Source organism: Schistocerca piceifrons, chromosome 4 (assembly GCF_021461385.2).
Source record: "Schistocerca piceifrons isolate TAMUIC-IGC-003096 chromosome 4, iqSchPice1.1, whole genome shotgun sequence".
Taxonomy (NCBI): Eukaryota; Metazoa; Arthropoda; class Insecta; order Orthoptera; family Acrididae; genus Schistocerca; species Schistocerca piceifrons.
Window position 1 is genome coordinate 614349584 of NC_060141.1, and position 14456 is coordinate 614364039.

Genomic DNA, 14456 nt, shown 5'->3' on the forward strand with positions numbered 1-14456 from the left:
TGTTGATGACGAGAAATTCCTTGGAAGAAGCATCCAACGGCAACTGATGGTACGCCTCCGATAAGTCAAGTTTGGAAAAGAACTGGCCCCCAGCGAGCTTGGTAAATAACTCCTCAGGGCAGGGAAGAGGATAAGTGTCAATGAGGCTCTGAGCGTTGACAGTGGCTTTAAAATCACCACACAATCGCAGACTCCCGTTTGGTTTAGAAACCACCACGATTGGCGATGCCCATTCGCTGGAGGTAACAGGAAGGAGAATCCCTGAAGCTGTTAACCTGTCTATCTCAGCCTTGACAGGTGCACGCAATGCCATCGGAATAGGGCGTGCCCGGAAAAACTTAGGGCGAGCCGTAGGCTTAAGAGTAATGTGGGCTTCAAAATCCTTGGAACGACCCAGACCAGCTGAGAACACGGACGAGAATTCAGAACACAATCCATCCAGCTGTTGATACGGAATATCCTCAGATATGAGGTGCATATCATCATCAATGGAGAACCCGAACAACTGGAAAGCATCATAACCGAACAGGTTTTAAGTGCCAGCATGATCCACTACATAAAACGTGAGGGGCCGAACAACAGACTTGTAGGCAGTGGAAGCATCAAACTGGCCAACGATAGGAATTTTCTGCTTATTATAAGTTCTCAGATTTTGCGTAACTGGAGACAAGGGAGGGGAGCCCAACTCCAAATACGTGCGAGAATTAATGAGAGTTACTGCAGAGCCAGTGTCCACTTGCATGCGAACGTCTTTATCCAGAACATGAACAGTAACAAACAACTTCCATGTCCGATGCCTCGTCCTCGTCGACAGGAACTTTGCGGGACTGATACACAGAAGCAATGTGGCCTTTTTTCCTACATGAATTACATGTGGCCCAACGTTTTGGACACGCGGCCCTGTCATGCTGTACGAAACAACGTGAACAAGAAGCAAGTGCGGAACGAACCTGCTTCTGTGGTTGCTGTTTTCGCTGCGAGCTGGGCGGCCCAATGCGACGTTGTTGACGCGAGTGAACCGCCGCCACATCGTCGTTCCCCTGTGAAACAGGCAAATTGTCCTTGTCGAAAGTGGTCTGTACAGCGCCTACATCACACCACGCGTCTATTTGCGCACCAGCAGCGTGAGACACTTCAAAAGATTGAGCGATGCTTAGAACTTCCGACAACGACGGGTTTGGCAGTTGTAAGGCACGTTGCCGAACTTCTTTATCAGGAGCAAGCCGGAGAATAGCGTCCCTAACCATTGAATCAGCATAAGACTCATGATGAGTGTCCGTGACAAACTGACATTTCCTACTCAGACCGTGTAGTTCCGCCGCCCAAGCCCGGTAGGATTGATGGGGCTGTTTACGACACCGGTAGAACGACACGTGGGCGGCAACGACATGGGTATTTTTTCGGTAATAGTTAGACAATAAGTCACACATTTCTTGGAAGGACAGAGGGGCTGGTTCCCGCAGAGGGGCTAACTGAGATAGCAGCTGATAGATCCGTGGGGAAATCCAAGATAGAAATAACGACTTACACATAGGAGCATCGACAACGCCAAAAGCCAAGAAGTGTTGCCGCAAACGCTTCTCATAATCCTCCCAGTCTTCAGTGGCCTCGTCGTAAGGAGGGAACGGAGGCGGAGAAGAGGAAGACAGACGATGAGTAAGCGACGTCGACAACGCCTGAATAGCAGCTGTCAGCTGTGTTTGTTGCGCCTGAATAGCAGCCGTCAGCTGTGTTTGTTGGTCAATGAGCGCTTGCAGAAGCTGTTCCATGTCTGCCCCGACACGAACACACAATTCCACAACGCAGGAAAAAAAATATCCGACCTCGTCGCCAAAAGGTGTTATAACCTTTAATCCTAATAAATTGCGTGGATATACAACGAAGAGCAAGAGCGAGTTACATGCTTCCAACTCCGAATCTGTCACTCCACTCCCGTGCCGTGACCTGCGGCCGGCGCCACTCATAGCCAGGTGGCGCTCCCGCGCTCGGCCGAGCTGCAGAGTGCCTCTATCGCCGTGTTCGCGTACTGACGTAGCGGCACTTTTAAATCTCGTGGCACTGTCACAACAATTATATAACTTTATTTTAGTTTTCCTAGTCAGCAGTTTGGACCCTAAGAGATTTTGTATTGCATAATAGGTTCGGTTAGCATTTTGCAGTCTCACTTTTATTTCTACCTGTCTCTGATTTTGTTCATCTATCGCAGATCCCCCACTTCATGACTTCTTGTAGAAAATCATTCCAAGTCTGAAAGGAGTGAGCACATGCTGGTCACTGAGGCTCCAGGATGAGAGGAACCCAACTGTTGTGAGGACAATGGGAGATAAAGATCTTTGTCTCCCTTTTTCCGTACAATAGATGAGTCCCTCTCATCCTGGGTCTTTGTGCCCTGGCCATCCTTTTTAACTTTTGCCAATCTATTCATCTCTCTCCCCTGACTATGGAACTAATAGTTCCAACAACTAGGATAGCGTCACGTACCTTTACATGTGCCTACTGCTAGTACAAGTATTTCATCTCCTAAAGGTGAGTAGTGACCAGTAATTTTGTCTTGTAATTTTATAGTTTTCTTGAGTGAATTTTGCCCTTGATGCAATTAAGCAAATATTGCACATTTCTTTGTTGCTTTCTGCCACATTCTTTTATATGTCAAGACTCCAATACTTACAGCTATTTTAAAGTTTCACTATGGAGTTTCTTACCACATCCTCATCTTCCTTTGTGCTGTGCAACAGTTTGGTAAGAGGGAAAGGCCAAATGACATTGCAGTAACTTTTTCTTGTCTTTTAATTAACGTGTAAAAACACAATAGTCAATAAAGAAAACAATTACAAAACTGATATGTAGGCAACAATGACTATTTATGATTACGTTTAATACTGAAAATCAGATTAAAACACCAGTTCTTACACTCTACCATGAGCAAAGATGTTTCATTTTGCAAGGAATGTAAGTTATCTGCATAACTTTGTATATTTTTGGTACATAAATGCAATGTAATTAATTAAACGAATTCTTTTGGAAATTACATTCATAAAAGTAAGTGTCTGACAATTAATGCAAAAAAATCTAAGGTAATCAAGACACATTTCAACTGTAGATATTTAATTGACAATTTAAACTTCTTCAAACACCTCTATTCCCCTATGGTGTAACTGACTTGTAGGCTTTTCATAACACCAAGGGAATAGCCACTAAGTGGAAGCATTTTTGCTCATTCAGTAAGACTCTTGATGGAAAACTGGTTTTAATTCACCTTCCCCAACTCAATTTTCTTCTGAATAGCTTTATATGAGTGATACAACAGAGAATCAATAAGACCAGCCACTGTGAATACACCACCTATGATGGCACATACATTAGTTGCAAAATGTCCAAATGACCTGAAAAACAAGATTTATTAGTTTTATCTGACTTGATACTTTTAGTTTTTTTACTAAATGATATAAAACTTTACCTTTCTCTTTCAGTGTACTTCACCATCATAGGAGCCAACTCGTAGTTGAAAAAAATTCCAGGCATCCCTGATTCACCACTGATTGTAGATATAACCTATAATTTTAAATTATTATGAGTATTTGCGTCAGTAAATTTGAACCTACAGTAACACAAGTTGGTGAAAGATTAATACACTTACTTTCTGGTGCCTGGTTACAGAAAACTGGTTTGTAAGTAAGATTGTGTTATCTTTGCTCACATATGTTGTAGGAACAATCTTGACATAGTACTGAAACATTGTAGAACCTGAAATGAGAAATGTGTGTGTGTCAAGTACAACGTTAAAAAAAATCCAATTTTGTTCAATACATAACACATACAACTGATACAAAAAGCACAAATATTATAGAAAATTAAATTAGTTAACATCAAAGGTAAGTCACAGACTTCTTGGTGAGTGACTCAAACACTAAAAGAATCAAATAAAGGTTTCTCAGGTTTCCAGCCGCATCATGTGGTTTAAAATCCACGAGCTTTTGGCCGAGTACTCCTTGCCCATTGTAAAGTGGTGACTGTTTTCTGGCTGCTGCTGCCGTCCTTATATAGCTGAGCTGCCTTCTCTGACATCACTGGTACCCACTCTGGCACCATATATGGTAATGTTTGCTTGGTGCGGCATATGCGCCTGCTTCAACCTTCCAATGGCCAGGTCCCATGCTGTGCTTAGCTGCAGGCCGCGGTATTTATTGAGTGTGTTGACTCAAATTTTTATTTTTATTTTGATTGCTTCTTTTGTTATGCTATCCCAAAAACTGTTGGTCCGTGTGATAATAGAGATCTTGTCAAATGCAATATGATGACAGTTTTCTAATGCATGCTCTGCTACCGTTCATTCCTCTGGGTACCGTACATGGAAACATCTCTCCTGTTCTACACAGCGCTGTTCAATCGTAGACACAGTCTGTCCAATATAGAACCGTCCACACCCACATGGTATTTTATATACTCTTGGCATTCTGAGGCCTGGATTTTAAACCACTTTACGCACTGGAAGCCCGAGAAACCTTTATTAGTACATATCGCTGTGAAACTATGCACTCCTATAACACTAAAAGAATCAGTTCACTTCAGCAAATATTATTCTACCTACTCATCCATTCCATATGTCAGAAGCTGGTACACAGGTCAAAAGTATCAAATATTACAATGGCAACAATAGCTCACAAATAACTGTAGCCCTCTCAGCTGACTTTTGTGTCACAAAACATGAGGTTATGCTTTATAATTAATTCAGATGCATCAATGGTTTCAGAGCTGGTAAAAACGGCACAAAAAATTATCTTGTGTCACATGCTTTGGGGGGGGGGGGGGGGGGCGGGGCCTATGACAAGTCCAGATAATGGTGACACCAACTGTGTGTTACCTGTGTAGTGAATCAGCATCTGAATAGTTTCATATGTTAAAGTTGTAGTGGGAGGAGTGTTTCACTGTATTACTGTTTGTTGTTGGCTTAACATTAGTGCACAGGTGGCATGAATTCGATAGTAATTATTACTTGAAGTGAAATGATGAATTCTGTCTTATTATGCATGTGAAATATGTAAACTTCGTTGAGATACTGACGGTGTTCTGTTAAAAGGAATAATCATGGACTGATGCATTTCAAAATGAACTGTCACTCGAGATAGGCATATCAGGCTGAAAGCATGGTTGTGAATAAATACATTTAATAACAGTCCAGGAGGAGACTACTGTCCTTCCTAAAATGTTGAAGGACTGCAAGTAAACAGAAAATAATGAATTGATTGATCTTTTTAGGCTGATCCACACTGACTCATAGTGCATTGGAGAAATTAACGCCCCCCCTCCCCCTCTCCCTTTCCTCATGAGAAGTGTGGCGTGCTGTTGCTCCAATGGGTCAACAAGGTTTTAGTATGTTACATTTGTGTCCTGTGAACAGAATGCAAAAGTTTCCATGATTAACAAAAGTAAGAAAACTGTAATAGCGTCTTCTTCCATGATGGAAATTGTCCACCAACGGCACCATGATGATCAGTGTACAAACACGAAGGGGAAGTCACTCTATGTTCATAAGTTTCTGATGTGCAGAGTGAAGTCTTCTGGAAAAAATATTTCTTGCATTTGATAAGAACAACAGAATCAAATGAAACAAGATCACAACGAGATTACAATACTACACATTGAAATTCTACTGTAACGGTGCTGTTTTTGAGCCTCTTCTCTAGGTTTCTAAGCAGGAATAAAAAGGGAAAGGGCTGCCAAAATACCTTTACTGTGATTGCTCCTCTGTGAGCAGTGTAAGTCTAAATCAGCAAGCTCACTCTTAGATGACATGGCTTGGGGGCAGTTGAAATTGCAAAACCAAACACTTTGGCTTCAGTTCTTTTTGATTTCACCAGAGGGACTCTGGCTCATGTTACAGATGGGGGGGCGGGGGGGGGGGGGGGGGGGGCATTCGAGGAGAATCTGTGTCCCCTAGTCTGTGACATCACACTGGTGGTATTTTCAGCTACTGGCTAATGACCAGTTGATCATCAGCCTTCTTCTAGGGTGTCTTTTAGCTTGAGTGTACTTCTCTGGTTATGCCAATGAAGGGGTATGCCAATAATGGGATTTATATAAGCTGCAAACCATGTTATGGGTTTTGGATACAGCCACAGAGCAAAGGAGTGGAGTTTTCTTCTTACAATTAGCATCTCAGTATGATATATGGTCAAGGGTGTAATATTCCTAAATTATCTTTTTCTTCTCCTTCTTGAACTCAAGGAAGCCTGGAGATAGAGAATAATGCCAGCTCATGCCCTTCATTGCCAGTAACAGACAGGAGGACATTTACGATATACTTCTTCATGCATTGTGCTCCCACAGACCTCATAGATGGGTTGATGGGTGCCATGGGAAGCCAAATGCCTAAGTCTCAAACATTTAAAGTATCTTGTAGTAAATGGATGCCCAACTTTACATTGCTCCTAAATATAACTCTGACCTTCTCAGGAAAGTTATTTTCTTTGAAAATGAGAATGAAAGCACAGTATCCTCGTGCTCTCTGATGAATCCAGCAAGAGAGAAATATTCTGGCACTCTAATTTATTGAATTCACTTCATAATCGGTTTTTAGTATGAGATCTGTGTGAAAAGCAAGACCTTGGACCATGGCAAACCACTGTCTAGGAGTTCCGAAGCCAGCAAGCAACAACACTTGTGATGCACCTGGCAATTATCTTGCTGAGCAGTGTTCAATATCTTCACCAACAGAGACCTCTTTCTCAATATTTCAATAGATAAACTTAGTTGACCTTGTTTTCAATAATGAAGGATGATTTCAGCCATCATAAAATACTATCATTCATGGAACATACCAGATACTAGGCAAACCACTTCGCTCAACTGCTCTTCAGCTGATAACCTTCCTATAGCATTGTATTAAACACACAATCACACCCGAATACAATTTATGTTTTAACATAGCTGTTGTCTGGCAAAAGTTTGACTTGTATATCACTTGCCAATATACTATTCAGTTTGATCAGTTCTTCCCATGGACAACATGTACTGATAGGTGTTGTTACTTGTGTTGGTAAGTACTGTAACTGGGATTTGACAAAAGATTGGGAACAATTCATGAAACCAAATGAGGCTGGATGACCAGTCTGGGCTCTCAAAGGCAGAACACTGAATAAGCACAGAACACAACAACAATGAAAACAGACATTGGAGACAGCAGTATAAACAAACAAGCCCACAGAGTAATGCAAGACATAAACCAAAACGTACAGAAATGGAAGAAACAAGGGACAACAGTGTGTCAAAGCTAGCAACATAACTGTGAGGTGATACACCACTGAAAGCAGGTCCACAGTGCAGTGGAATTTACAGAACTGCTCTGAGCACTAATTGGTCAGTGTAAGAGGCATGGTGCTGCAGCAGGGTGAGACCAGCACTGTGGCTCAGTAATGTGCACACTCACAGATGTTGCATCTCTGTCTGGAAGCTGCAGTCAAGATCCACACTTTCCAGCGGACTTTCAAAGTCACCAGGTTGGGATACCAGATGCCCCCACCCTGAAATGGCCATGTATGGCTAGAAGTATCCACGCTGGTGTTTCAGGATATGAGCTGGTATTATGATTTATGTACCAATGTGGAAGCCTGCTAACAGGTATGAGGACCCAGGAGTCTCTGGCACGTTTCTGGGATGCAGTGACATGGTTGTGGAGAGTGCGTGGAGACTTCCGCCTCCATGTCCATATCCACAGAAATTGCTGCTGGTGTTCTGGAGTGCAAATTATATCTGTGTAGTTGCGAAAGTGGCACACGTGTTTCGAGGACAGGGTGGTCTACCAGCAGCTGTGCAGTCAGTAGGTGTGGGTGGAGATGGTTGGTGTGATGGTACTCCAAACTGCTCAAAGGGTCCACTGTTGTAAGGTGTCACCTATGAGTGATAAACATCGTAGCCTGTGTCCATGTGTCTTTCTTCCCATATGAGCATGTTTGCACCACTATGCCCAGGGAACAGTGCTCTGCATGCTGTGTCCAGGATTCTCAGAGCTGTAGGGCCAGGAAATGCAGGACAGTTCATGGTTGTCTTCCAAGGAAGAACTTCACCACACTATGGTCAAGGACGGGTGTGCTCCGGTACGTCCTCAAGAACATCGCGAGCACTGCTGTGGTGGTGGTGGTGGTGGTAGTTTCCACTGCTTTTAACATCTGCTGCCTAAATGTCTGTACCATATGCTCTGCCCCACCACTGGGGGGGATGTGTGGGATGGCAGGTTAAAAAGGTGTTGTATGCCATTTGAGGTCCAGAGTTTTTCAAAAGTTGTCACCTCGAACTGGAGCCCATTGGCTGACATGATGGTTCAGGAAATGTACGGTCGCAAGAATACTGGGCTTCGGACGGCCACGTGCACTCCCGAGAGCAAAGACCATCGTGGTCGGTGTATGGCTGTGGTGCATCATACTGCACCCGCAGCAGCAGTCTGAGTAGCAGTTGGCACCACAGTGACACAAAGAGCTGTTACAAATTGGTTACTTCAAGTACAGCTTCGACCCACATGCCCTGTAGCGTGCATTCTACGGACCCCAAACCACCGTAGTTGCGACTTCAGTGGTATCAAGCGAGAGCTCACTGGAGGGCAGGGAGGAAGTCTGTTGTGTTTGATGAAAACTGGTTCTGTAACGTTGCCGGTGATGGCTGTTTGTTGATAGGAGATGGCCAGTTGAGGACCAGCAATCAACTTGTCAATGTGCTAGGCATACTGGATCTACCCTGGAGTTATTATGTGGGATGCGATTTCGTGTAACAGTAGGCGCATTCTCGTGATTATGACACGCACCCTGATTGCAAATTTGTACATCGGTCTGGTGGTTCGACCTGTTGTGCTGCTATTCACGAACAGCATTCCAGGGTGTGTTTTCCTCCAGGATAGTGCTCGTCCACATACCGCTGTTGTAACCCAACATGCTCTACAGACTGTTGACAGGTTGCCTTGGCTTGCTCAGTCACCAGATCTGTCTCCGATCGAACACACATGAGACATCCTTGGGAGACAACACCACAAGAGCATTCAGAAGAGCATGTTAGTTGAGGCATCTGTTGTAGTGGACACCATACTGACCACATACATGTAGCTGGAGCAAGCATCCACAACTAGTAACCATAGAGAACCTGAAAACTGGCCAACAGAATACAAATAAATGTGGTTCCAAGGGCGACAGGAGGTGGGCCTAGGGGCGAAGTATTGTGGTGTAGTAGCCTGATGAGGGGTATGAATGGAACAGCTGTGCACCATGGCTTTGTGTCCTTGTTTAACTTGGCCAGTAAGAATGTCACTGCACTAGGCCTTTCAGCCATGACATTCCCCGGTGCCTGTGATGGAGTAGTTGTAAAATTTAAGGGTACAGGGCAGTCAGGACAAGAACACAGTGAATATCTGCCTCACAGTCATTCAGGAGGACATCACAGATGACTGACAGATGATGGGAGAGATGAGCTAAGCTTCAGAGCTCCAGAATAGTGTTCTCAGGAAACTAAGTGGGCCACCCACAAAGTGTTTAGTGCATCACTCATTGTAGGACTGGGTCAAAGCCCATGTCAGCAGCAATTCATGCAGGCATAATGGGGAACCCATCCGAGGTTTGTCGCCATTCCGTATTTATCTGGACACATGACATTTCCTGCTGCTCAAAGGCCATGTCTGGTCCCACAGAGCTTCCACAATGGCGTGTTGCACTGTGGGCTTGTAGTTAATGGTATAATTGTAGGAGATGAGGAAAAGTGTCCAAATCAGAAGCCACTGTACAGTCCATTCTGGTAGTCAGATGCATGGCTCAAAGAGTGTCAACAGTGGCTTACGGTCCATAATTAAATTAGTCCCAATAAGGTAAACATGGAACTTTTTGTTCCATCATCTTTCGGGCATGCACTCGGGACAGCGACAATTCTTCTTGCGATATTTCAGCTAGAAACATCCCAGCCATCTTCAAGGCGAGTCGGAGACTGAGTTCATAGCATTTGCGCGTGCCTGTTTATACGGAGAGTCATGTGATACAAAGCTGCTGAGGATTGAAAGCGCATGCGTCAAAGATATCAAAGTCGCCACTACTGCACTAGTCATAGATAAGATGTATATAACAAAAGATAAACATATAAGTGCAGAGTGCAAACAAAATAGTGAAAACTTTGGTCCACAGGGCTCATGTAGTGTCTGATGTTGACAGCCTGCAGGATGAGCTTGTACACCTGGAGGCAATTTTTAGGAGAAATGGCTATTCGCAACAGCAGATTAAGAAAGCCCTGCAAATAAAAACTGCAGAAAAATCACAGGAAAAGGATGAGGAAGTGGAAAGGGAAGTGAAATCTACAGCCTATCTCCCATACGTGGGTAATGTTTCTTCTAAAATCGCTAGAATCTTGAAGAAACATAAAGTGGATGTGATATTCCGCCCACCAGCTAACACTGCAGCCTTGTTGGGATCCGTTAAGGATTATCTCCTTTTGCGAAAGGCAGGAGTTTATGAAATCCCTTGTGAGTGTGGCAAACGTTACATAGGGCAAACCACGCACACTGTACAGGAATGATGCATCAAACACCAGTGGTACACACGTCTTCTTCAGTCCAACAAATCAGCAGTTGCCGAACATTGCACTTCTACTGGCCATGCCATGGATTGTAAAGATGTTAAGATTTTAACTACTGCTTCATCTTTCTGGGACTCAGTTGTTAAGGAAGCTATAGAAATACAACTAGCCAACAACCTGCTAAACCGTGATGAAGGATTTCATCTTGACAATGCTTGGAAACCGCTTATTTCACACCTTCGTTCGGAAAGAATTTCTGCATCTTCACTTCCAACAGATGTTACCACTTTTAAAGATTAATTATTTATTTACAAGCACGGTGGATTCGCAGCAGCACTATTTTGTTTGCACTCTGCGCTTATATGTTTATCTTTGTTATATACATCTTATCTATGACTAGTGCAGTAGTGGCGACTTTGATATCTTTGACGCATGTGCTTTCAATCCTCAGCAGCTTCGTATCACGTGACTCTCCGTATAAATAGGCACGCGCAAACGCTATGAACTCAGTCTCCGACTCGCCTTGAAGATGGCTGGGAGGTTTCTAGCCGAAATATTGCAAGAAGAATTGTCGCTGTCCCGAGTGCACGCCCGAAAGATGATGGAACATTATGTCCGCCGGGAAAACTTCAAGAATCACATGGAACTTTTTAACTGCAAGACAATCACTAAAGCTTCCTTTTAGCAAAATATTCTTTTGAGACAGTGTCAATATCTTTGTTGCATGGGCAAACTGATTGCTCAATACCAACTCCGCAACAATGCCATATGGAGAGGCATCCGTGGCCAGAACTGGTGAATGCGATGGTGAAGAGGGTGTGTGTTGAGGTGGCATGTACTTCAACTACGTGAAAGCACACTCACAGGCAGCTGTTCACCTGTATTGAAAGCCTTTGTTCTGCAGCTGATTTAGTTAATGCAGGATATGGGCCACTTGTGGGGGGTAAGTGCCTGCGGTACCCCATTTGCTCCTGAAGAAAATTAGCATTTGTCTAAGGATCACTTTAGCCCCACACTAAAAATATAGTAAATACAGTGCAAAAGTTTCACAGGCAGTCCTCAAGCGTAGTGTATGTGACAATTAAGTCACCAAAATAATTAGTACAAGTGGATATAGACAGGGTTACCTGTTCCGGAGTGGAAAAGATCCCAAAAGGCAAGTGCTTGCATTTATATAAACCAAAGGTAGCGTTGATAACCGCAATGTCTTGTGACTCCTGCAAACGCTGCAAATATGTGGCAGCAAGGTCTATCTTAGAAAAATATTCTCCTCTGGGAGGAGGTCTCCACTTGTGCCTTGGAATGAAAGTCTCCACAGAGCCAGAGAGAACCACTGGATTTCTTTACCACTACTAAGGACATGGCCCAAGTGCCTGATTTAACTGGTTCAGTCACCCCAATCAATCAAGTTCCTTCTTGAGAGCTGTACATGAGGAGACTGGAATGGATTGTGCTAAGCAGAAATGGGGCACTATATCTGAATGCACTAAGATATAAGTCTGAAAATTTGTGACGCACCCCAGGCCAGGTCCAAAAATAGATGCAAAAGTGGCACAAAGGTCATCGAGTTCCCAGAAGGGAAGGGCATCAGACATGACCAGAACCTTGTTACTGATGTAGAATCGAAACAAGAAGCAATCTGGCCTGAAAAAGTTTCTGGCTTAATGACTATCGACAACAAACAGTGTTGTCAGCCACGTGACTTTCTTGGGCATGTGGAGATTTAAAACGACCACCATAAGGCATTGAACTGTCAACACATGCTACCAATGTAGGTGGGGCCAAGTGGAACTACTGCCTGAAGTTAATGCAGTTGACACATGTGACAAGCTTGGCCCAAATGTCCTGACAGCTTATGGCAGATTGTTTGGAAATGTCCAACCTTTCCACAATGGATGCAGTGCATGCAGAAGTTTGTACAATCCAAACGTGTGTGCTGTGCAACATGGGCAAGCCGGAAGACCCCACTGCTGGCAGGGTATAGCTGGTCGTTCACAGGCCATCAACACATATGAATTTGATGAATCATGAAGACACCATCTAGGAAGTGGGTTATGAGGATATCATGGTCCTGGAGTGTGATGCAGCATCTGGTCCACTGCTACTAGTGGTCAAGCCATGAGGCACCATTTGCTGCCTGTATGATTTCAAAAGTGCGCAACTGTCAAAATATTGTATAATGAAGGTTTGTTTAGCTTAAGGGTTGAAGTGCTTACTTCCAGGTTGGGAGCCAAATGGACCACTATGTCTCAAATTAAAGATTCTGGACAGAATGTTTTGCAAGTGAGTTCGTACAAGCAAAATATCAATAGTGAGTTGTAAATCAGTGACCTTGGAGTAATACGACTGATTTAATTGCTTGTGGCATTGAAGAAATTTGAGCCACAATGCAACAACACGCAATCACTGTGCATAATAACTTGAAAGTTATGGGCATATCTCCTCGAATATGGAGGCGATAGGATTTGAGAGAAGAGCCAACTTCACCGGGGAAGCCCAAGAGAGGAAGAGCAACCGTCGGAAAGCGACATCTGTGATATGAAAGGTGGTGAAGTGATGCTTCAGCCACTGTGTATACATGTCCCAGTCCTCTCTGGCAGAATTAACAGGTGGTAATGCAAGTGGGCGGCTCTCCACTTGGGAACTAACTACTGGCTGCATTGCGTGGGTACACTAAAACTGCCGTTTATTCATCAATAGCTGAATTTCTTGATAGAGCAATTCATTTTGTTGCTGCTGATGCTGCTATTGTTGAAACTGCTGTTGGAACTATCGCTGCAATTAGTGGTGCAAGAGCATTTGTTGCTGTTGTTGTTCCAAGAGCTTTGAGAACTCTGCATCCTTTGTATGCTGCTAACCTTTTACAGCATTTCCAACTATTGTGACTGGTATTTGACAAAAGATCAGAAAAATCTCAAGAAACTTGCAAGGCTGCCAACAGCCCTGGGGTTGTCAATAGTCGAATTATAAGTACAGGTAGAAGACATCAATCAGGAAAACAGAAGAGATAGCATACAAATAAACAAGTGCAAGGAGTAATCCAAGAGAAAAATCAAGACATGGTGAAATGGCAGCCCAGAAACATCAGTGCATTTTGACTAGTGATATGATTGTGAGGCAAATACACCAATGATAGCAGGGCCATGGCACAGTGAAACTTATAGCATTGCCACAAGCACTAATTGGTCAGTGAGAGAGGCATAGCACTGCAGCCAAGCGAGACCAGCACTATGGCATGGGGATGCGCATGCTCATAGATATAGAAGCTCTGCCTAGCAGCGATAGTTGAGATCCACGCTTATGGCAGGTAGTCAAAGTTGCCAGGCTGGGATATGAGAATAATCATTGCCTTTAGCTCAAACGCCTGAAATTAAGCAGTCGCATACTTGACTTCCTATACCAGCAGGAGTCTACAACCTAAAATGTATGTAACATCTACTTTCTCTCCTATGCCACTTGATAGTGTGTCCACCATGCTGAATTTTCAGTGCTCATGTTGGCTGTCTCAAATTAAAAATGCTCTTACCCACTTTTATGGGCTCATTTTGGATAGTATGAGATTCTAGTTGTTCTCCTCATTTCTCTCTTGCAACAAGCAGGAATTACCCTACATGTACTCTCCAAGACCATCGAGGAGTACTTATAATACTTTGAGCACTCACAGTGAGGTGGTTGAATTTTAATTCTATGGTGGAACTGCAACAAATAAACAAATTATTTTAAAAAAAGCAACTGAATGCTTACTGCCAATTAGTGTGGTATACACATAACAGAAAAAAATAGCTGGAGCTAACTTCTGAGTTGTTCTTAACTGGAACCAGTTACGTTATAGGGTATAAGTGTTGTAAATGTGCATGCCATTGAAACAGTTACACCACTTTGATGCTCAGCACAATGGATGCTTCCTCTGTAAAACC

At 43.5% G+C, this 14456-nt stretch overlaps 1 protein-coding gene across 3 annotated transcripts in view; it reads right to left on the reverse strand.

Moving 5' to 3' along the window:
• Positions 1-2769: 2769 nt before the first annotated feature.
• Positions 2770-14456, reverse strand: part of LOC124794751 (endoplasmic reticulum-Golgi intermediate compartment protein 3) — a 95431-nt gene continuing 83744 nt past the window's right edge. For all 3 annotated transcript variants that reach the window (XM_047258366.1, XM_047258365.1, XM_047258367.1), the window contains exons 9-11: positions 3638-3744; positions 3458-3552; positions 2770-3383 (exon numbers count right to left, since the gene is read on the reverse strand). In XM_047258366.1, coding sequence (XP_047114322.1) covers positions 3248-3383; positions 3458-3552; positions 3638-3744 — 338 coding nt within the window. In that variant the 3' untranslated portion in view covers positions 2770-3247. The remainder of the gene's footprint in view (positions 3384-3457; positions 3553-3637; positions 3745-14456) is intronic.